Source organism: Phaenicophaeus curvirostris, chromosome 11, assembly GCF_032191515.1.
Source record: "Phaenicophaeus curvirostris isolate KB17595 chromosome 11, BPBGC_Pcur_1.0, whole genome shotgun sequence".
Taxonomy (NCBI): Eukaryota; Metazoa; Chordata; class Aves; order Cuculiformes; family Cuculidae; genus Phaenicophaeus; species Phaenicophaeus curvirostris.
In genome coordinates this window covers 7,953,375-7,976,429 of record NC_091402.1, presented here as the reverse complement: position 1 = coordinate 7,976,429, position 23,055 = coordinate 7,953,375, and the positions used below count along the sequence as shown (strand labels likewise).

The window sequence follows — 23,055 nt, the reverse complement described above, 5'->3', positions numbered from 1 at the left end:
ATTTAGAACTACCTCCTATGAACTGCGCTTGCAAGAAGTTAAAGTGACAATGCAATGGAAGCAGAGGAAGAAAATACACTCACCTCCAATAGGGGGTCCCAGCAATATTGTGCAACACTCCGCAATGGTGACTAGGCCAACAGCACTTGTGAACCGGGCAGCTCCCACGAGGTCCATGAGTGTTTCAAAAAGCATGGCACAAACCATGCCAAAGGCCAAGCCGAAAAAGACGGAGTAAACGACAAGCCCTGTGTAGCCAGAAGCCAGTGGGCACAGAAGGTGGCAGGCACCATTGAAAGCAATGGAGAAGCTGAAAAAGTATTGAATCCGTGGCCTCACCCACTTGCTGTTTGCAATGATGCCAGTAGTAGGTCGGGCTATCATATCCACAATAGCAAGGATCGAAAGGAGGAAAGCAGCTGAATATTCATCAATACCGATGTGCTTTGCATAGGGTGCCAGAAAAACAATGGGGGCAAAAAACCCCAGGAACATGAGTACATTTCCAATGAGGTAAATCAAGAACCCTCTGTGCTTAAAGAGGGAAAAATCGAGGTACTGATTGATTTTTTCACAACAGTCCTTTTCTCCTTCCTCTTCCATTTTGGTCTCCATGGGGACGTTTGCGGGACTACTCATTTCCATGGCATCCTTGGTGACCTCTTCTTTCAGGGTCTCCTTTCCTTCCTCAATTTTCTGCATTTTAACTGATGCTGTGTCTGCCCCAATGGGTCTGAAGAGGGCTCCTGCCACACAGCAATGTAATAATATTGCACCGAGAATTAAAAAGCTGCCCCTCCAGCCAAAATTGTCAAATAGGAACTGGTTGAGGGGAGCCAGGGTGCAAAGCATCACAGGGCTCCCAGCCATAGCAAGACCGTTTGCGATGGGTCTTCTCTTCAAAAAGTATTTCCCTATGATTATCACTGATGGCTGGAGGTTAAGAGCAAGGCCAAATCCTGGAAGAGAGAAAAATAGTTGAAAGGAAGATTCAAGCCCTATTTTTCCCCGATCATTGTTTTAGGCAAATTCATGGGTAATTGGTTCAGTGGTGGCTTTTCAACGTCATAGTATGAATGAAAATACTGCTCCAGAAACCCCTAAGGTTCTGGCAGCTGTATTTGAGGAAGCAGGCTCGAGAAAGGCACTTTGGTCAAAGAATGTGTCTTCCTTTTGCACTGAAAATATCTTGGGCGGCAAAAGTATGTTTCAAAAGAAATAGAAATTATACCCTCAACAAATGCTGGCTGGTTTTGTCCAGACACAACAACCCTGGAGGAGAAGATGGTTCTATTAAAAAAAAAATGACACCTCCTAGTGTGAGGAAGGTTGTTCTGGCTTGGACAGCTTTAACCACCAAAGTGCATCCTTCTCTTGTGTGGCTGGGGATGGCAGCCCCTCCCCATGGGTAGTGGATGCCCAACACTACTGGTAGACTGACAGACCTGCACAGAAAATAACATCTCCCTTCTCATCACACTACTAATTTGGTGGTGTGAGCAATTCAGGTCTAATACAAAAGATTAAGAGGTCTGCAAGTACACAGCAAAACAGCTACCGAAGATGCTTATTAAACAGGACCCTAGAGTACTTCTTTTAATCAAAATTTATTTATTGCATTTAGATATATAAATGGTATCATAAAGCTGCATTGCTAACTCAGTTAGCCTGCTCCTCTTGCACAGGTGAAATCTGAAGGCAGAGATACCAAATGCCACAATGGTCTCAACTTTCCACGGCTCAGTTCAAGAGCACTAGCAAATAATAATCTCTTGTTTTCTAATATTTCTATGATGTGCAGTATTTCTTTCAAAAGTTAAATTTTCAGAACTCCGCCAAAATGACATTCAAAAATCATACCACATATTTTTCATCCCATCATCCAGGAAAGAATGAGCCACATTAGAACAAAGCAGAAATGTAAATCCTTGAAGCGATTATAGCAGAAACACGAATACTGAAAATAGGGTCATGCAGATTTTTTCTTGTTCATTAGTCTATATAATTAGTTTGTTTAACTGTGCAGTACATAATTAGGCATATTGCTTTACAGAAGAGAATTTAGAAAGGTCAAGGTCCTCAAAATTAATTAAGGAACACTATCATTAGTCGCTGATAGAGTAGAATCCAACTGATGCAGCAGAATTTAACCAATGTTGGACAGCTTCTGTTTGAACAGTTTTACAAAATTGTGATTATTGCCAGCTGTAAGATTAATTTTTTTACATTACTTGGAAGTTTATAACATTAAAAAATAAATTGAAATGGCAGCAGACTAAAATCAGCCTTTATATGAAACACATTCTCAGCATGAACTTTTCTAGATCATCCATATATTTGGTAGGGTTTGTCTTTGGGAGGTACAGCGGGTTCATAATGCGTAAGGGACCAAATTCACACCCATGAGAGGGCAGACCTGAGAACTATGGAGGCAAAATACAGCCTTGCATAGAGAACGCCCTTGATGGCACTTAGATACACCACAGCGGCTTTGAGTATAACTCCATCACTTCCCAGGCTGGTAGGTAAGGGCAGAAATCCACCATTATTTCCACAGAATCATTTTTGGTAGGGACCTACCACGTGTCCTGCAGAAAAAGAAAATCAGACCAGATGCCAGCGACCCACTTAAACAATAATCAGCTCGAATTTTTTATTATGTGAACATTAATTTGTCAGTCAGACAAATCTAATTTAATATTACCTCATGCTCTTCCCATTAATTAAATTTGGAGAGTTTCTAATTGACTGATTGGAATTTCAATTTACCTTAAGCTTTTGGCTGGTGTTAGTTGGAAATATTTAAATCCATTTTACTCCAGTTTTCAGAAAACACAGCAGCTTTTCCATGGCTGAAATTGTTACTCAAGTAAACACATTTTATCCCTAGAGGTACGACAGAGGTCTGTATGTGGTATTGCATGAACAGAAGCAAGCCTATGGCAGGAGAAGCATCCTTCCCTAGAATAAATACAACCCCTTCATATGAGAAGGAAATAAGTGGTGCTATAGGAGTAAGCTGTGTAGCCACTGATTTTATTCTTACTTTTAATAGCAAGGAAAGTTACTACCAGGTATTACAATGCTCAATATTATCAGTTGAGGTAAAGACCCTAGTCTCATTAGTAAACATGACACACCCTAGGTTCCATTTTATTTTATGGTGGTCTAATTGGTACAGATTGAACTAAACTCTGACCAGTTATTACCTTGTATTTAGCTTTGAAATTTGCTGCTTCTACCTGAAACTTGAAGAAGAGATTGCATGCCTAAACACCTATTTAATGTACCCAGTCTGGCATCTATCCAGGTTGACAGATTGCAAACCCCATTTCTTTTTCTAAGCACTATAGGGAAACAAGTGAGTAAGAGAACATGAGTTTTATAGTGTATACGAAGTGCCTCGTGCAGCACGCAGCTCATCGCCATCAAGGACAGAACTGCTTCCAACAGCAGACCCTGATTCCTGCTCTGCATGCAAATGGAAAAAGTCATAATCAAGAAAGCAATTGAGATTGCTGTGTCTAATCCCTCCGCCGTAAACAGATACTTCTTGCTCTGCTCCTCTGAAGGGATTTCTATTAATAAGCCAAAGGCACAGGACTGTAGAAGAGACCTCCCAGCATCAACAATCTTGTTTTTCTCTCCATCCCTGTGAATGACACGAGCACAGTCTTTTATATCAGTCTGTTTCCTTTTCAAGCTAGTAGGAAGGAGGTTATAAAGTGTGATGTTTACAGGTTGCTTTACAGTCATCGCAAATCACCTTTACAGAAGTCTCTGTCCTACTACAGTGATGCTGTCTCAGCCGCGTGATAAGTAGGCAGCTTCATAATTGCCCTTGAATGCTTCCATGTTAGGCCTGACCAGTGAAAGCATTTCAAGTGTAATTAGAGGCATCAAGCATGTTAGCAGGATTACAAGCATCTCCCTTTCTCTGTCAAATTAATATTCCTTCCCTGGCACACACACTGTGCCTGGCAATGATGGGTTCCTTACTAGCTAAGACCACATCCCTACAGCTGCCCTCATTCAGCAAGCAGGAAGAAAAGACGCATACAACAAAAACGGTGCTTTGCTCTGAGGAAACATCATAGCATTAAAGATAAGGAGACATGGAGGCAATTTGACCCTGCAGCTTGTTGCTGGCAAGAGGGTTACACGTGTGCATTGAGGACACCTCGTGCTATCAGCTCTCTGGGTTGGACAATGGACCTGGGTCTGCAAAGATATTCAAGGACCAAAAAAAGAGAGAGCAGGGTCTTCACAAGTCCTAGGCCCACTGGGATTAGACACAAAATTCCCTCCTGGCACATTTCTAGCCAAGTACCTTTGAAAATAGGAGTTGGTGCCTTCCTACAGCACTGTTCCTTTCCTGAGCCCTTCTGCTCACCAAAATCAATATATTTTTAGCAGTACATTTATGGTTTCCATGTGCTAGTCCAGTACTAGTCAACTTGTTAGAGGACATTTGTTAAGCAGGGAATGTTGCAAGCTCATACATCACTAAATATTGAATTTATCCATGAGAGACAATGGTTATTTTTATTTCTCAACTCTTTGTTTCTGGAATCTCTTTCAAGGAATCTGCAGGATTTATTCATTCAGTATTAGCACAATTTCACCTAACTACAATGACTCTCTTAGAAAGAATGAGGTTTAAGAGAGGGAATCCCACATGGAGATCCCACATTTAATAAAGCAATATTGGTGTAGGAGAACAGGGTGACAAACTTTCTGTCCCAATTTACCTTGCTGGTGGCTGGTTTATTGATTTTAAACATTGAGCTCGCACTTTTCATGTTCAGAAAGTAGCAACACTTAATGCAGTTGCAGAGAGATAAGAAACATTCATTAAAACATACACCTTGCAACCTCGAAAGCCAATTTTAAACTCATTGTGTTGTGTTTTCAGGCAGATGTCCTAGATGCACTGAGAAAAACATTGGTTGTCCTTTAGCCAAAATAATCAAACAGAAATGAATCATAGAATCATAGAATAACCAGGTTGGAAGAGACCCACCGGATCATCAAGTCCAACCATTCCTATCAAACACTAAATCATGTCCCTCAGCACCTCGTCCACCCGTGCCTTAAACACCTCCAGGGAAGGTGACTCAATCACCTCCCTGGGCAGCCTGTTCCAGTGCACAATGACCCTTTCTGTGAAAATTTTTTTCCTAATGTCCAGCCTGAACCTCCCCTGGTGGAGCTTGAGGCCATTCCCTCCTGCCCTGTCACTTGGGAGAAGAGGCCAGCACCCTCCTCTCTACAACCTCCTTTCAGGTAGTTGTAGAGAGCAATGAGGTCTCCCCTCAGCCTCCTCTTCTCCAGGCTAAACACCCCCAGCTCTCTCAGCCGTTCCTCATAAGGCCTGTTCTCCAGCCCCTTCACCAGCTTCATTGCATACAATTAAGCATCTACACTCACACAGGTGGAGAACTCTAATCCATCTACCTTGAAAAGAAATAACTCAGCACCTGCAGGGTTTGAAGGTGCTGGACTGAGCCTATGCCTTCTCCTGTTTGAGTTTCCAATATACAAATGCATATTTCAATACAGACAATTCAGGTTGTAACTTCAATAAGGAAATAGAGGGTTGGTGGGTTTTTTTCTCAACAGGGAGGACACTACATATTTTCAGTCAACTCCAGTACTTGTTATTTTCAGATAAAGGACCTCCTAGCCTTACAAGCAGGCAAAGGGCAAGTAAACTAAAGTAACCTCCTGAAATCTCATTTCATATATCTCATAGAGGGAAGATAACACACAGAAATACAGGAACACAGGTGCTTTCTTCCTCACGCTTGTATCTTGAAGGGCTTGCCTTGCCCAGGGGACAGCACATTCAGCCTGTGTTCATTTCAGTGTGGGCTGAGGGCACTGATGGCCTTTCTCACCATTGCCTCTAGCCAAGAGCGCTTATCTGCAAAGAGCACACCCCCTGCTAAGATCCCACTTGTGATGTTCAGCCAGGAATATAGTGTTTAGCAGGGAATATGCTCTTGGATAAAATTCATCTGGAGAAGTTAATAAGCCAGGACCCTTGTCCCGCCAGCTTGTTATCTCATCAGCTTCCCATTGCATTTGGCTGAGGTGCTCGAGTGGGGACACCCCAAGCCATCGCAAGTGAACCTCAAAGTGTGGTTGCAAAGGAGATCCTTTCTTCTTACCTGTAATGAAGCCCACACAGATGTAGAGTTGCAGGATGCTGGTACAGAAGGCGGCTGAGACCATCCCAATGCCACACAACAGGCCTCCAAACATAACCACAGGTCGGCTTCCATAGCGGTTCACTAAAATACTGCTGATGGGACCTGGGGAAAGAGTGCAAAATGGTCCAAGAGGTAGGTATCTTCTGACAGAAGGGCATGCTCAACACAAAGCAGATAAAACTTTGCAATATCAATGCCCCTGAGGTGCTGCTGGCAGCTTCTAGGAAAGAAAATAGAAAAAGAGGGAAAGATGATGTGCTTTGCGTGGCGATGGCAGCACGTCCCACACAGTGGCTGTGTAGTCAGTGACGGCTCCTGCCTCCAGGACTTTAAAGTGTCATCAGGGAAGGCAAACAGCAATAACAGATCTGGTAAGCACAGGATGCCAGTATAGGAACTTCTTGATTTATTATGATAGTAAACCATACACGCAGAGCAGTGGTTCATGTTACAAGGCTGATATCATGCATAGTGTTGCATTTTTAATGCCTCTATTTAATGCAGTTCTGATACTGCCAACCAGGACCGAGGCTTCAGCAGAAGAGCTCTTAATTAAATCTTAATAGCAGCCCATGTAGGTAGGAACAGTTTGGGATGATGGATTAGCTGGAGCTCAAAAGAACCAGTTTGGTCTTGCATTTATGTAAAGAGGTGGTTCAGGAAAGTGCAAAATTATGAAAGAGGGAAACAGCTTAATAAAGACTGTGCACATTGAAAGGAAGCATTTAAATCTGAGGAAGCGGAACATGCCAGCAGCTTTAGGCGACGGAGGAAAGAAGGGAAGTATTGTGTACTGCACTCTCAACCAACTGGAGGACCAGTAAAAATCAGAATCACAAAACAATATACATCAGAAGGACTTTGAAGGTCTCAGGACCAACCTCTTGCTCAAAGCAGAGCCAACTCTGAAGTTAGATTAGGCTGGGAAGTCAGAAGAAGAGAAAGCAAACTGAGCATGTAAGCAGTCCAGAAGGTACGGGATAAAAGAAAAAGAGTCCGTATTACTCAAAAACCAGGAGCAAAAAATGCTGCAAAGATTCTGCTGGAAATGGGGCAGGGGGATACAGGCAGCATTTGTTACCTTCTCTTGCCAGACTATTTTAGGTGCTACTGTAATGATGTTCCAGAGCCCAGTGTGCCTGTCTGTCTTCACTCCTTCTGTTACAAACAGCCCACCCTGTCCACATGCAGGTTACCGGGAAAGGGTACTTAAGGCTTACAAGTATCTCTAAAGAATTCGACTGTGGGATCTACCACACTGCAGAGTCATTTTGTAGATAATTTACCTTTGCTTAAATAATCTCAGCCAGAAATAGCACCAGAGCTTTTTCCAGACCCTGCAAACCACAGCACAGCAGCCAGACACCCAAAAAACCCAATATCTCTCCTCAGCATGGCTGACAGCATCCAAACAAGTTCTCAGCTGTTATGATAAGCAAGAATAAAAAAACGTAGGTATGACTGGTTTAATCTAGGGAATGAAGCCCATTCTCTCATCTGTTACACTTTGCACTAGAGTCTACGGTCAAAACACTCATAAACGAAATGCACATAGGCACAGTTTTAACAGCATCCCTGTAACTGTGTGATCTGTGAGCTGGTCCCATCAAATGCACCATTCAATTAAAATTTCTGTGAGTGTATAATTACATGAAGAGTTTTTTCTCCTAATCCTGTAGCTGGATTAAACACGCACGCGTCTTTTTGCTGCAAAGAGCATTACAGAATTCCATGAGAAGTTCTGGGGGAAGAGAAACATATGTCAGATCAGCACAGCAGGAAAGGGACCCCTTTCTCACTAAGTTTTTCCTGATCAGGGCTTGGATTTGCATCATGCTCGAGCCGGCCTCAGTGCATCTTGTAATTCAAAAGATTAAGCCAGTGTTCCTCAGAAAGGCACCAACACATTCTTCTGCAGCCTAAGGGCATGCAACAATTCCATTTTTCAATTTTCCACATGTACACATTTCTCTAGAATCAATCTAATTACTCAACTAAGAAAATGTGGTTCAAATTACCCCTCCTGCTGGAAGGGGGCTTTCATATTTTGGGCATATAAACCCACAAGATTTCTGCTAAAATGCCCCTCCTACTCTGATTGAGGGCTGTTCCTATGGAGAGAAATCCCTGCTATGAAAAGTAAAACAAAATGCTCACTTACATCCACTTTTGCAGCATCCACTTCAGAAGGAAGAATATGGATCCACGTCCCTCTCATTCCAGTCCAGAAGCTGTCATTGTGGTTTCACTCATCATTCATGGGTTTGGACCACGACAGCAAACGTTGAACTAGAAAGGGCTGAGAGTGGGACATATTCTGCTCTGCTTCTCAGCTACTGGGAAAACCTCTGGTAAAGGATGCAGTAGATGAAAGCAAAAGTTCATATCCTGATCACTAGCTTTACAAATGATAGTACCCTTCCTGTACCCCTGGGGCACCCTTCATGAACATCAATGTGTCTTCAACCACATTACGGCTTCCCAGTAATCACTTATTAAGCCACAAGGTCACAATTGCAATGCTTTACGCAGGTCTGCATGACCTTCAGCAAACATCCTTCAGCTGCTATGACCTTATCAATTTTACAGGGGCATAATAGGTCCCATTTGTTTGCCAGGCTGGGTGGGAGAGCTGTGGTCTCAAAGGTGCTGTCTTTCTGGGCTGGGCTGAGCTCACAGGGAATGGTGATGAACTTCAGAGGTGACATAAGCCTTTCTCCTTCACAGCCTGAAACCTTAAGTCCAGGCACTGTGAGCCTGCTCTGTGAAGAAAGCACAGCATAGAAGATAACAGCACATGCTTGTGAGTGACAGCATTTGATCTCCTTGACCAGTGTCAACTACAGAGGACTGGGTGTCAGAGACCCCTAAGATACTAAGTCCAGCGAGTTAGAGGAGAAAACAGGAGCAGAGCATCTGGACTTCTCCAGACACTGGAAAATCTACAGTGAAGGCTGCAATGAGCACTAACATGCAGGGAAAGCATCAGCTAGACGTACATCAGACACTAGAGAATCCAACTCAAAGCTTTAAAGCTGGGAGACCAAACTTCCCTGAGCTGCTGCCCACAGGCCAAAGGTTCTGCAACAGTCCTGAGCAGACCTTTCAAATGCACTGAAGCAAACACAAAATCACATCCCCAAAATTACTTCCACTCAAGTCATCTGGACCTCCAGAAACGTCCATAGGTTTTAATGGCGCAGCCTTTCAAAAGCTGCCCCACCTCTTGGCAGAAACCAGCGCACGCAATATGTCACAAAGCTTTGCACACTTCAGAACGCAAACCCTGCCAGTTTGGGCAGGCGTACAGAGCACGGACACGGACACCTTCACCCTGCCCAGACGTCTTCAGTGATCAGCATCACACCCAACAGATCTAAATGCACGTCTCCTGCCCTGCTCTGCCACACGCCCCTCCGTGTTGTATTTCTCACAGGGGGCTAATTAGCCATCAGCCATTAGATGACTTTAACAGCAGTGTCCTGGGGAGCTTTGGAAAACATCAAATAGCTCAAGTCAGGGCAGAGGAATTAAGAAGAGGGAATAACAAAGCCAGAATCGCAGTTGTGGGAAATAGAAAACAGGATTACTGCTTTGCTTGCAGCTATTGAAAAAATTAAAAGTGTGACAGCCCCTGGAAACATGGTGGAATTGAAAAGCGGGACCTGTCATTTACCAGTTATTCAGCCTGCATGAAAAGAATAAAGATGCTGTATATCACCACACAGAAACCAATTATGGTAACAACGTGTGCAGCTTAGATCCCAAGGCACCTTTATTTGCTAATACCTGCCTGGTCAAACATGTCAGAACCACAGGCTCCCTGTCCTGGCATCCAGAGTAAATCATCCCTCCTTCCCATGAGCCAATGGCAGAAGCTAACAGGAATCGGGGTGATTTTTGCCTCTTTATTTATAGAGTGAGATGAGGACAGGGCAAGAGAAACAGCAAGAAAAGCTCTCAGAAAGCTGCCATTTACCAGTCTTGCAGAAGCAGCCACACAAATACTTTCTAAGTCCCTGAAAATTTGTAGTGAGGAGCGAAAGCCATCTCAGCTGCTAAGCATGTCCCCAGAGCACAGCTTCTCAGGGAATGGAGCAGACATGACTAGTGTCACCCAGACAGTGCTGTCCCCACAACCCCACCACCATGGCAGTGCAACTTCTAATGAGGAGATCAGAAGTAACATTTAATCACCTCTTCACACCTCAATACACTACAAGGATAAGGCTGTTGACATGCACATGGTAGCAGCTGGTAGTTTGCTGCAGCGAGGGATGGTGTTTCCACCCACCCAGCCTTAGGAAACAAGACAGCCACTCCCACAGCCCAGCAAGCTGCTTCCTCCCCGCCAGCAAGCTTCCAGCCATGGCCATCATTTACCTTCCGTTGCAAGGGGGAGTCCTGACAGAGCAGAGGGCACAAGGGGATGCTCAGTCTCATCCTGCTGCTGGCTTTGCTGAGCCGTGCCTGTGGTTCTAAACCTCCCCTGGCTCACAGGGTACTGCTGGGGGACATGCTCTCCAGTGGAGCTACCACCACCCCCTCGGTAAGAGCAAGCCCACTCAGAAACGCCTTGCTTTGCACCCCAAGCCCTTGCAGAGCAGCATGTACACAAAGGGGATGTTCTGCTTGCAATAAAACTTTGCAGTCTGGAGAGCAACAGTTTGCAACAAATATTCCCAAAAGATGATGCTAGGATCATGGCACTATACTAGAAGACTGATGTAATGTAAAGCGCTATCCACAGCCCGTATAAATCATGCTGGTTTAGTGCCTGTCTTGTATAAAGCCCCTCTTTTCTCATACCTGTGGCAGACTTCCATTCATTGCTGGCTGGTACATGAAAGGCCATGTCAGAGAAGCTGATCTTGGTGGCAAGCAAAACACAGTAACTCGCCGGTGGGAAATAAAGCAAGCCCTAACTCATTTGTTAGCTTGTCCAATTACTTTTCACCTTGAGTTTTGTGTTTGCAGAAGTGAAAAGGGTCCTGAAGAGGAGATTGGAAAACCATAAAGAAATGCAAAATACCCTGGACTCTCCTTTCTTCTCCTCCACAAAGCCAGGCCATCTTGTCATCTATTCTTTTTGAGCCACTGAACTATGATCCAGAGAGAATCACAAGGCAGAGGTGGCATTTAACAAGAAATATCAATCCAGACCGGCTTAAACTCTTGCAAGTATGACAGTGCTCAAAAAATAGCCACCTGAATTGCCTTTCTGTTTCTTCAGCAAGCGCTATGAATTTTTTATGAGCTGCAAAACTTCCAATGTCAGTGCAAAATATCAATGTATTTTTAACAATGACTAAAACATTCTTCTCTCCAATAATTCTGACTGTATCTGTATATCTATCTATTATTTGTAAAGTTTGGTTTGTCATTTTTTTTAACTTAACCTAATACTAAGAGAAATAGCTTTCCCCCTTTCAAGCGGAACCTGGCTTGGATGAATTTCTGCTGAAATATTTCTGTGCAGAGCTCTTAGAGAAGCAGATAAAAGCTGAGACCCTGAAATACAGACCTCATAACCCAGAGGCCTCCATGCAACGTGAATTTTTTCCAGGCTTCACAAGACTGACCTTCCAACAGTGTAAAGTGGCAAAGAGCCATTGCAAACATTACAGAGCTACTGGCTAGACTATTTGATGGCCACACAGATGATAATAGAGCAACACTTTAAAATAGCCCCTTATAAGGTCTCCAGAGCTAGCAGATCTGGAACCAGCGGTGTCCCCATTGCTGGGGCTGCAATGTGCAGCTCTGCTTTTCTCCCTTTTCCATAGTGCCGAGTGGCTCTACAGAGCTGTAACTGCACAGGGACATGGGACAGCACCTAGAGAACTGCCCTAATAGTAAATATTTTCCAAACTGCTGTGAAAACACAGGTAATCCTAAGGAACTCAGCACAATATGACTGGCATTGACTATGTGGAGTCACTTGGGATGTAAGAAGGAGCAGAGCATACTCATCTGGGAGGAAGGAGGGGGAAATCATTTATACTAATAAAACAAAGTCTATTATTACACTAGTAGTAAAACAAGGAAAGAAGCAGGCCTGCAATTTCCTCAATAATAATCTCATTCCCTTGGTGGAATAACAACACTGCCTTTGGCCTCGTAATTTATCCACCAGGGTACCAGCCCATTGTAACAGAGCAACCTCCTCATTACCCTGCAAATGAAAGCAAGTGCCCCTGCATTATTAACATGCTGCCAGAATCCACCAGCCTCCTGAGGTGAAGAGGATCAGCGTCAGCAATCTGCACCCGGTAACGATGCACAGCCCAGGAGAGAGGTGAGGCTGAGAAAACACCAGGCGCAGTTGCATAGGCAGAATGAAAGGGATGAGAAACCCTGTAGCCTTTCAAGTCTTTTCCCTTGGTAGAAGAGAAATGCAAGGTCCAGGACCAGGAGGGCTCATGCTCTTAAGTATTTGTCACCAGGGCTGGGAGAACCAGCTGAGCTTTGTTAAATAAGCCCTGCGCATCCCTGCTCTAGATCACCAGAGAAGAATTGGTGGTACCTAGTAATAATACAGTGTATTACTAGTATCAGCTAGTTATTTCAGATGGTTTGGTATGCTCTTGCAATGGCTGAAGAGCTCACACACAACTGGCTCTTCCGCAGGCAGCGCTACCAGAGACAAAATGTCTATGCATGTCACTGTTGGAGGACAAGCAGCAGTGAGCAAAGGCCCCCGGTGACAACCATGGTATCAAATACCCCTCTGACAGTCTCTAAAGGGCAGCTTCCAAAGACCCGTCCACCCCCAAACCACCTTGATGCACTACAAATAATTTTTAAATGAGTAGGCTAAAGCCCAGCATATGAAATAGCAGCTCCAACAACTAACCAGTCACCAAAAGCTGCCTCCCTTTCTTTCCGCAGGAGACAAAAATGCTCCTTACATTAAGGGAGTAACAGCTGCCATTTCAGCACAACCCCTGAGAGTTGCATCAGCCGAGCATGGGAGAGACTGCCTGGACAGATATTATTTGGTCATCAAACTGGTTGGTCCAGGCTCTGTAGTGCTGGATCTCCCATGCAGGATTAGCACAACCTCCAGCTGAGAAGGCAGAGGTGATAATGATCTGCTGCAAGAACCAAGGTGTGGCAGCCCTCCCTCTCCTACACCCACCAGGCACGTCCTTGGGAAGCCAGAGACCCTGACCTCACATCAGAAATACATGCATTTGCCACAGCAGCATCCTGATGTTAAAAAAGGAAGAAAACCAAAGCAGACGAGGCCCAAGCCTCAGAAAGACAGTGTCCTCTTCCTTATCTAGCAATCTTATCTGATCAGTGCTTGGGCATTTCAATTTCCAGATTACATAGCTGACGTGCGCTGCTCCTGCGGCACACGGAGGCGCCACGGGCCAACAGCTCCAAAATTAGGGCTGGAGCCAAGGTCCTTCATGTCACTTCATATTTAGGCAATGAAATAACTGCTCCTGCAAGGGAGTGGCATTTGCAGGTGCCAAGGACACATCTGCTGGCAACTCAGTGGTTTCCCTGGGCTGCAGGTTTGGATCTCACCCACACAGCAGATCACAGCTGCTGACCTTCAGAAGGTCACCACTTCACATTTTTCTAATTTCTTTCCATCATTTTTTTAGCTAATTTTTTGCTTTGGTAGGACCACAGACTTTTATCTCTTCCGTCATTTGAAGCGCAGCTGCAGAACACACCCTCCCCGCATGGCTGAAACGCCTATTCCCTGAGATCAGCAGCCTTTCATTAGCCTTCTTAACACAATGCTCTACTCGCAACTCAGCCCCAAGTCAGCCCCTACATGGGCATGGTCTCTAAAGGGCTTTGTCCAGCTCCTGGAAATCATGCATAATTTGACCAAGAGACCAGTGATGCTGGAGAGCCATCCAGGGCCAGAGAAGCTGCAACACTGCAGGGCAGTTGGCATCAACGCTCCCAAACTCTGTCCCATGGCAGCACAGAGGATGCATCCTGTACTGATTGGGGGGAGAAGATTTCACATTTGAACTTATCTCAAGAGAATTCTGGGTTTAACACCTGCATACAAAGAATTAACAGATGCCCAACCAAAAGTCTTCACTTTCTTCTTCCTAGTTCTTATTAATCTTGGTTTTTATTAAGCCTATCACATCTCTATTACTGCTGCCTGGTGACCTTGCTAGCTCCAATGAAGGACAAAATGATAAAGCTTTGTGACCAAGTCCACGAACACGAAAATATTTCACCTGAACCTATAGTGCTATTATCGTCCTTAAGTAGAACAGGGCTATTTAAAAAAATAAAAAATATAAGCACATATATAGTGACCTTGCAGGGCTTAAGTGTATCTCTGAGAGCCAGGAGAAGTATATGAATCTCCTGCACCATCCATTACAGAAATCAAACTATTCCTCACCTGGCCTTCTTAACAAAATCCAGGATCATAATGGTGCTGCTACCCCAGGGATCACCCCAGTGTGGGAAGATGTCTTGTTTCAATGACACAGGGAGGCTAATTGACTGTTGGTGGGACTCCAGGAGGTGGTGACAATCAAAAGAGTGAAGCCCAGCACTGGGCAGCTGAGCGATACATACGCAGGGAGCACCTGCCTGGGCTTGGGCCTTGTGGACAGGGTGCTGGGTATCCACTGTGGATAAACAGAGATATTTTTTTTCTTTTAGCCTACACAAACTATCTGGATGGAAATGCACACACCTAGGGAAATCGCAGCAAAAGCCCTACTTGAGAATTTTTGTTGAACCAACACTGTAAGTGCATAAGCAGAGAGAGACCACACATGATGCAGCACTGCAAGTATCCCCTGTCCTCCCCTCCTCTCCCCCTCAGCTCTCTTAGCCCTTGCTCCACACTAAGGGCTGATGAAGGAGGTGCTCATGTCATTTCAGACACTTGGGTGACTGAGGCATCACATAGGGTAGTCAGACGCAACTATGAACCAGAGGACATAGGTGCTGGATTTCATGGAAAGACCAGCGAGCAGTCAGCTAAGCATCAGAGATCCACATTGCATCCACATGGACTGAGCATCTCTGAAAGCAAACCTTGCCCAGGTACTGACCTTTATACTTCTCTGCTAAGAACAAGTTATAGAAAAAGACAGGCAGCCCATATTGAAACTACCCAAGCATCAAGCACGAGGATAATCTCTTTGCTTTTCAGGAGGGAAACCACTTGTGTGGGGACTCACAGGCTTGGGACTCTGGGTTTTCTTACAGAACAAAAAAAAAAGCCCTAGTACACGTTGCAGCAGGGGATGAAAACAACAGCAACAGCATGTGAGCACAGTATTTGCAAAAGGACCCAAGTCTTGCAGAGATTATGTCTTAAACTGGACAACAGCCCCATAGGATGCTCCACACAGCTGGGGATGCCCAGCCATTTGGGACTGTACACACAGAAAATTTGCTGCAAAATGCTAGGCAATGCACAACACAACTTTATCAGACACCCCTGTCACTGACCTTTTAGCTGATAAAGCCTCCACCCATCAAGGCACATCTTGCTGGGGTGCTGTGGTCCTTAAGGCAATGCCTGAGCCAAAATTGGCTTGCAGTGAGGTTCCACCTCTTGAGGCCTGAGCTTCATTATGCACTTGTTTTTTGCCCTTGGAAAAAAAGAAACCACACCTCCCTTCCCATGCCTCAGTTTCCACTTTTAGAGTTGTGGTAATTCACAACTATTTGCAAGCAATCGGCATTGGTGGAAAGCCCTGGGCGAGGTCTTCTGGAGGCAGAGAAGGTTTTGTTGGAGTTTGGACCAGACCAGAAGAGACCATTGGCAGTTTTGATTAAGTTAATAATGAGTTTGATTCTGCAGTTTTTAATATAGCTTCACGCCACTGCATGTAGTGAGGTGCTTTCTAAACGTGTCACTGCAATTTATCATGCTAGCAGTGTAATAAAATACAGCTATAAAATTTTGGATTAAATGTTCAAGGTCAATGGTTGACATTCAACTTCCCAATCTCTTCCTTGCTGCTTTAGCAGATGCTCTACTTCACAGTTATGAGCTCTGGGAGAAAGTTTCTTTGGAGAAAATACTCGGTTGTGGAGCACCTCCAGAATTAAATCTTTAGACATTTCATTAAATTACAAAACAATAAATAATAAATAACAAGACTAATAAACACTGCCTGGCTTCAGGGTAAGGCTTTTACTTCAGAAACGCTCTCATTTTTCTTATGTTTGCAAAAGGTGGCTTTCTCCTCTTGTCTTTGCTACAGAAATCTGGACGAGTAAGAACAGCACCCTGGAGATTTTGGAGGGAGCATTACAGCAGCATACAGCAAGACTGAGACCAAGACCCCATTGCACTGCATACTGAACAAGGCATGGGTACTAAGGGGCAACAGAAGCAGCACACATTTACACCCAGAAACTGTGTACAAACATGCACAAGACTTAGCTGCACAACAATGGCAAAAGTAATAGCGAGATTCTTCAAAACCGGGGGAAAAAAAACAGGCAGGTGTATTCTGCTCTACCCCCAGCTAGTCAAGCTTATCAGCTGAAATTACTCTGCATCAGGATCTGGTCTCTGAGTTTCACCCAGGTGATTTCTTGTGGTTTCATTACTATGATGAAAGGGCCATTTTGGCCATGCAGTCACAATAAAAAACAAAAACCTGAAAATGCAGATACTGACCCAGGTATTAAATTGTTCTCTCTATTCTGGCCTATGTGCCAGAAAGCTGGCTCATTGTTCAAACTCTTAACAGTTGGCCATAATAAAAGACATCACTGTTTCCCATGAATCTCACCTCTCTTGCAGCTCTAGAGAAGACCATAACATCTATAAGAACAATGCTGCTTTTAGATTAGTGGCAACAGTATTCCTTATTTTTTGAATGTTTGACTGCTCCCCCCACTACTGCATAGGGATATAGCAAATTAATATTGCTCGTGTTTTCTTTCCTGGAAGCTCAATCACCTCCTGCCTTCCCAGGATAGTGGTTATTTCCAGAGAGTCATCTGTGGCCTACCTTGAAATGCATCACCCTTAAAAATGGGAAAAGGGCATCTCAGTTTTGATATTACAAACATGACATGGACACATGGCCCAAGTCAGGAGGTGTGAAGACCAAAGGCTTTCAGGTTTGCAATTATATTATTTAAGATTGTCTCCTCGAATAAAACTCATGCTGGCACATGAGGCAAGACCTTGGTCTTCTGTTGGCATAGCGTAGCCCCAAGAGGCAGTCTGCAAAAAGAAACCCTGCCAAGGGCATGCAGCAGCATAGCGGGGGCCCTATGATGTTCTACACATTGTGCCCTTGTCATCCCCAGAACCTGATACCTGGGAGCTGAGGTGCAGATGAAAGAACTTTTAGGGAAGGATGGGGGTATCTCCTCTGGTCCCTTATGGACAGATCCTGCTTCCTTTTCTTTATAACCAGCAAAGACTTTGTTCTGTAATACTTTTCTTATTTGGGTAAGGAATGAGATTTTTGCCCAGGACCAGAAAAGAGAAGAAAAAAAAAAAAAGAAAGAAACATTACAAAACAGAAATCCTTCTTTAGCAGATTGACGGGGTTTCACTCTGCAGTATTTCATCAGAGAAGAGCAATGTTCACTTGTGGTCCTCACTAACCATCCTCCTATTTTGCCCTCTACAAATGAAAATGGGGAATTGCTGAACATGAACAGCAGTGAGAACTACAAGTACCCTCTCATAAAGTCCAGGCTATCCACTTTACTGCACACTAATCTGTTTTACTACTTGTATAGAAGTGACAGAATTGTTTTCTGCAACCTAGTTGAGATTAAGAAACTAGGAGACAAGACATATTAAAACTTCTCAATATATATTGCCAGAGCCCTGGCTGGTGTAAAACATCACCCTAGGGGAATTCAGCAAAAAGTGAAGGGCAGAAACAGTCTTGGCTGGTGGTTTTTCAGTCTTAGTCTGAAAAACTGGCACTGCTCTGGTGTTACAAACCAAAGCCTCAGGTGGTCACCGTAAATCTGCATCCATGCTGTCAAAGTCAACAGAGCTATTCCAGTGGAGATCAGGGTTAGTTCATCCGAGTATTTTCAGCAAATACGCTTCCTTTGCATTATTTACGAAATGCAAACATAAGCTCTGTTACACAGTAACCAGCACAGCCTAAAAACAAGTCCGCACACCAACATGCCAACGAAATGAGGGATTGTTTCCGGAGGGTGTTTGAAAACAAAAGCTGTTGTTAGTGAAAGCAGCAGACCCTCCGCACCTTGCCAAGGTGAAAGGCAGCACAGGAGCACCAAGCTCCTGGGGACAGAGGGAGCTGAGCCAGCAGGGTCAATCCCCATGTGGGACATCCCCATGCTCAGATGCCAGCCCCACCACCCTGAACCCTGGCTCTGGGAGCCCTGGCACAGCCCAGAGACACGGCCAAACACCAGGGAGTGGACGGCGATGCTACAGCCGTTCCCTGAACCCAGTTGAGCAAACAGTGGAGCCTGTGCAATTCCTGAGGGAAGAATTCGACCTACATAAACACCTTCCAAATCATGGTCATTCACTGCTGCTGGAGCAGGGGGAGGGAGGGAGGTGAGGAAGGTTTGGGGCTTTCTCCTTTTGTGACTGTGATGCCCACACCTGACACCAGTAAACACACCATTTTCCCCATCACCACCTCTGGACACAGGGCCTGACACAGGAGATGCTCGGTGCACCCAGCGTGGTTCCTGCGTGGCTGTAGCCCACCTACCCCTGCACCACACGCAGGCTGTGACAATCCTGCCTCACCACCAGTTTGGGAAGGGAAGGAATGGAGAAGCCACAGTAATAATTACCTGCTTTAGCAACACTTCTGGTTAATGAGGACTATGTTGAAAGCTTACTTTGGCATTTTTAGAATTTATTTCCTTTCAGAGCAGATTAGCAAAAAATCTAGTGTTAAACTAGTTCTTATTTTTCCAGTAGAGTAAATCAAGCTTTGCTGCACAGGCATCCTAACAGCCCTAAAGGGCAGAGCAGGACTTTGGCAGCTCCCAGGAACTGGAGCCCTGTGCCTTTCATGAGAATTTCCAAATCACTGAAGTCATTCATAAGTCAAACCCACTCTGGCGTTAAATGTTCAGTCAATCATATTAGATGTGTTAAATACGCTCCTGGGCACTGGTGTTTCATTTGTTCCCTGTCCTGCAAACTCCCACCTCAGCCCTGCCTGCAGCTGCTGGGTGACTCGGTGCTTCAGATCATTGCAGAGAAAGGGATGATCAAACAAGCATAAATCAAGAGCAATCTCAAGCACATATCTCAAGAGCAGAGAAGAGGAGGGGAGGACTATTAAATGGACATATCTGAGCAACCGCAAGGCACGTGGGAAGGTACAAAGGTACAGACACCTGCAATTAAGTCTAACAGTGCCCGGTTGTATCATCCCCCGTGTTACCGTGTAATAGTACAAGGGAGGGTAAAGTCAAAGCTCCTTGCAAAAAAGGCAGGAGACACTCAGTTAATTGGGATAGAAGTCCACTACAACACCCCAGACGCAGAGCACACAGCACTGGCTTGAACACTTGGAGAGAAAGAGAAGAAAGTGGGTTGGGAAGTCTGGAGGTTGGAGAAGACAGAGGCGATCAGAGCAGCTTTTCACCTGCTCCAGCACCAGCCTGTCGGTCATGACCTGCACACTGAGAGGATCAAGAACCCCAGCTACACCCCTGCAAGCAACTTAGGGCATTGACAGGTCCAGGGTTAATCTGCAGAGCACATTCCTCACTCAGTTGTGCTCAAATATGAAGGATTGCGCTATAAGATGCCCTGAGCTTCTAGAAAGACAGAGAGAAATGTGTTAGGCATCCAGCCATCAGGGAAAGCAGCTCCCTGCTCTCTACGGGACATATTTAGAACACTCACCTATCTTAAAACACCAATTGCAGCCTTCCTATCAAGCGATATCCTAATTTTAGTACCAGACAACAACATTTGCAGCAACCTCTACTCATTCACATAATTCTGGTACCAAATGTTCATCATCTCTATTTGACTTCTAAAACGTGAAGCTTCCTAGATGCTTGTCTGTAAGCAACTGAACACAGCAAAGACATGGGCCACTTGCTTTTCCTTTTATTATGTGGGCATTCCACATAATTTATCCGAGCCCTTTAAAATAGCATTTAAGTAGCATCTAAATCATAGAATCATAGAATGATAGAATAGTTAGGGTTGGAAGGAAAAAAAATGCCTTTTTAAAAACAAAAAATATTTTCAGAATTGCTTAAATAGCCAGGATAAACATTGATGAAGTTTCCTGTAATTACAGAGTGGTTCCTGTCCACCTCCAATTGCACATTTAATCAAAGGCATCCCATTTTTTTCATCGAGTCATGAAAGTGATATCAAAATCTTAAAAAAAGAGCCAAGTTATAGGCACTGGTTTGCAACTGATAAGAATGATTGACTGTCGATTTCTTTGCTGTAATTACAAGCTGCCGTGATAAACAGGCAGCTACCTAGGTCATTGCTCTACTCCATGATCACCTTTGGCTGAAACCCAGACCCAGCTCTTTCACACCAGCCTGTCCTCACCTCAGGGCTTTTGCACTGATGCCCACAGAAAGCCACTCACACCACTACTTCACAACCTCTTGGGTGCAAAGTTACCAACTTGGGTCAAAGCAAGGCAAGAGGACACGAGTCTCTTCAAAACAGCTCAACCGTCCCCATGCCACTCAGATACAAGGATCAGGGCTGGTGCTGCCTGCCTTTAGGGGAGCAGAGGTGCTGTGTGAAGGGGCCAAGGACACGTTTTGTTTGCAGTGTAAGAAAAAGCCCCCAACACAGCCTGCAGCAGGGAGTATGGAAGGGAAAGGGCACACTGCAACAGGGTGTGCCGTGTAGCTCAGCCTCTGGTGTGCAGGGGGTATTGCACCCCTTTTTAAAGGCTTCCATGTAACACCCCAAATTCGTCTTAATGAAATAAGCCCTATTTTTAAAGCAACAAAGGTGCTGCAACTGGAAATAAAGGGTATATCAGCACTTAACTGGCCACAGACCGCATTTTCAAAACCACCTGGAGTCCCTTATAGACCAAAAATGTACCCGTAGAAAGCAAAAGACACCGGCACCCACTGAAAAAAAATAAGAAATTTGGAAGGCACAAAACCTGTTTGAAAACACCAGCCAACACCAATTTACCTCTGAAAAACTGTCCCTTGGCCCCTTTAGGCTCCACATATGACTTAGTTTCCCTAAATGATAATAGAAACGCGATCAGAAAGCAAACCTGTTGATAGTGCCCATGCAGATGGACACTGCTGCTTTCCCTGTACGCCGTCCCAGAGCCGGGCTTGCTGGCTTCTTTCTGCTTTCACAACACCCCACGCCGCAGGGGCTGGTGCAGGTTTACTCACCTGCACCGTACGTCGTGGCCAACACGATGGAGGAGACCCACGCGATCTCGCTATAGGACGTGTCAAAGAAATCCTGGATTTCTTTGAAGAAGATGGCTATGCCTTTGGGGAAAGCATACGCGAAGCCGATAGAAACAAAAGCGCCAAAGACCACCACCCAGCCCCAGCCACCGTCCGGTGGGCTGGGGGCTCGCCCCACGTTATCGGGGGACGGCATGGGGTGGCTGTGCGAGCGGCCAGCCGACCAGCACTCCTGGGGAAGCCCTGAAAAACAAAGGGCAAAGGCTCAGATACTGCTCTCCCAGAGCCCCAGCCTGCAGCAACAACAGCATCGCCCCAATGGAGTTTCAACCTAGTTATTCATTTCTAATGTCGCACCCCACCCCTGCCGATCTGTGCAGCCAATTAATGCAAAGAAAATCAGCATCCTGCCATCCACACAGGACAGACAGTGGGAGAGGGTCAGAAATGCCCTGTGGTGGCTGGTTAAAAATGACTCGTGTGTGCCCAGGGAGCTGCCCCACACGCACGTGGGACCCCACGTTTCCCCAACCTCAGCACCCACCTGCAGAGCCACCGCCGGGACAGGATGGAACAGGACAGGATGAAATGGGATGGGATGGAGTGGGGAGGGAGGGGACAGAATGGGAGGGCTCCCACCCTGCCCCGGCAGATGAACACAGACAAAAGTCCACTGGGTTTTACCTGCCTTTCTGCTTTTCCCTTTTTCCCCTTCAGAACCCCAAGCTGAGGCAGTGTGGGAGGCAGCACCCAGCCACCCTGCGGGTGTTAATTAAACCAGTTGTTTATATAGAATCATAGACTGGTTTAGGTTGGAAGGGACCTTAAAGCCAATCCAGTTCCAACCCCACCAGACCAGGCTCCTCAAAGCCTCACCCAACCTGGCCTTGAACACCTCCAGGGAAGGGGCAGCCACTGCTTCCCTGCGCAACCCGTGCCAGTGCCTCCCCACCCTCACCGTAAAGAATTTCTTCCTAATATCTAATTAAAATCTTCCCCCCTCAATTTAAAGACATTCTGCCTCATCCTTTCACCACACGCACTTGGAAAAGTCCCTTCCCAGCTTTCCTGTAGCCCCTTCAAGTAGTGGAAGGCTGTTAATAGGTCTCCCCACCACCTTCTCTTCTCCAGGCTGAACGACCCCAACTCTCTCAGCCTGTCCTCACAGCAGAGGTGCTCCAGCCCTCAGATCATCTTTGTAGACCTCCTCTGGTCCCATTCAAACAGTTCCATATCCTTCTTATGTTGGGGATTCCAAAACTGGACACAATACTCCATATGGAAGTCATTATTATTTTTCCGTTGTTTCTATCAACATTCCAGCCTCTTTTCTGCTCCTTACAAAGTTGCACCCTGCTCTTCTGTTCCTGTACCACCACATCATCACAGACTCGTGCAGTCATCCACCCGCTGTTCAACAATTTGCTGTATAGTCTAGTTTTAACATTGAAGTCTATTTGGGGAAATGTTACTCACACTAGAA

At 45.2% G+C, this 23,055-nt stretch overlaps 1 protein-coding gene across 9 annotated transcripts in view; it reads right to left on the bottom strand.

Annotated features, from left to right (window-relative positions):
- LOC138725137 (monocarboxylate transporter 2-like) overlaps positions 1–23,055 on the bottom strand; it is a 44,106-nt gene that overhangs the window by 5,027 nt on the left and 16,024 nt on the right. For 8 of the 9 annotated variants that reach the window (XM_069865731.1, XM_069865730.1, XM_069865729.1 and 5 more), the window contains 2 exons: positions 6,174–6,317; positions 84–959 (listed from right to left, as the gene is read on the bottom strand). In XM_069865731.1, the coding sequence (XP_069721832.1) occupies positions 84–959; positions 6,174–6,317 (1,020 nt within the window). Of the gene's footprint in view, positions 1–83; positions 960–6,173; positions 6,318–21,551; positions 21,877–23,055 lie in introns of those variants that run through there. The other variant, XM_069865735.1, reaches the window with a different exon arrangement.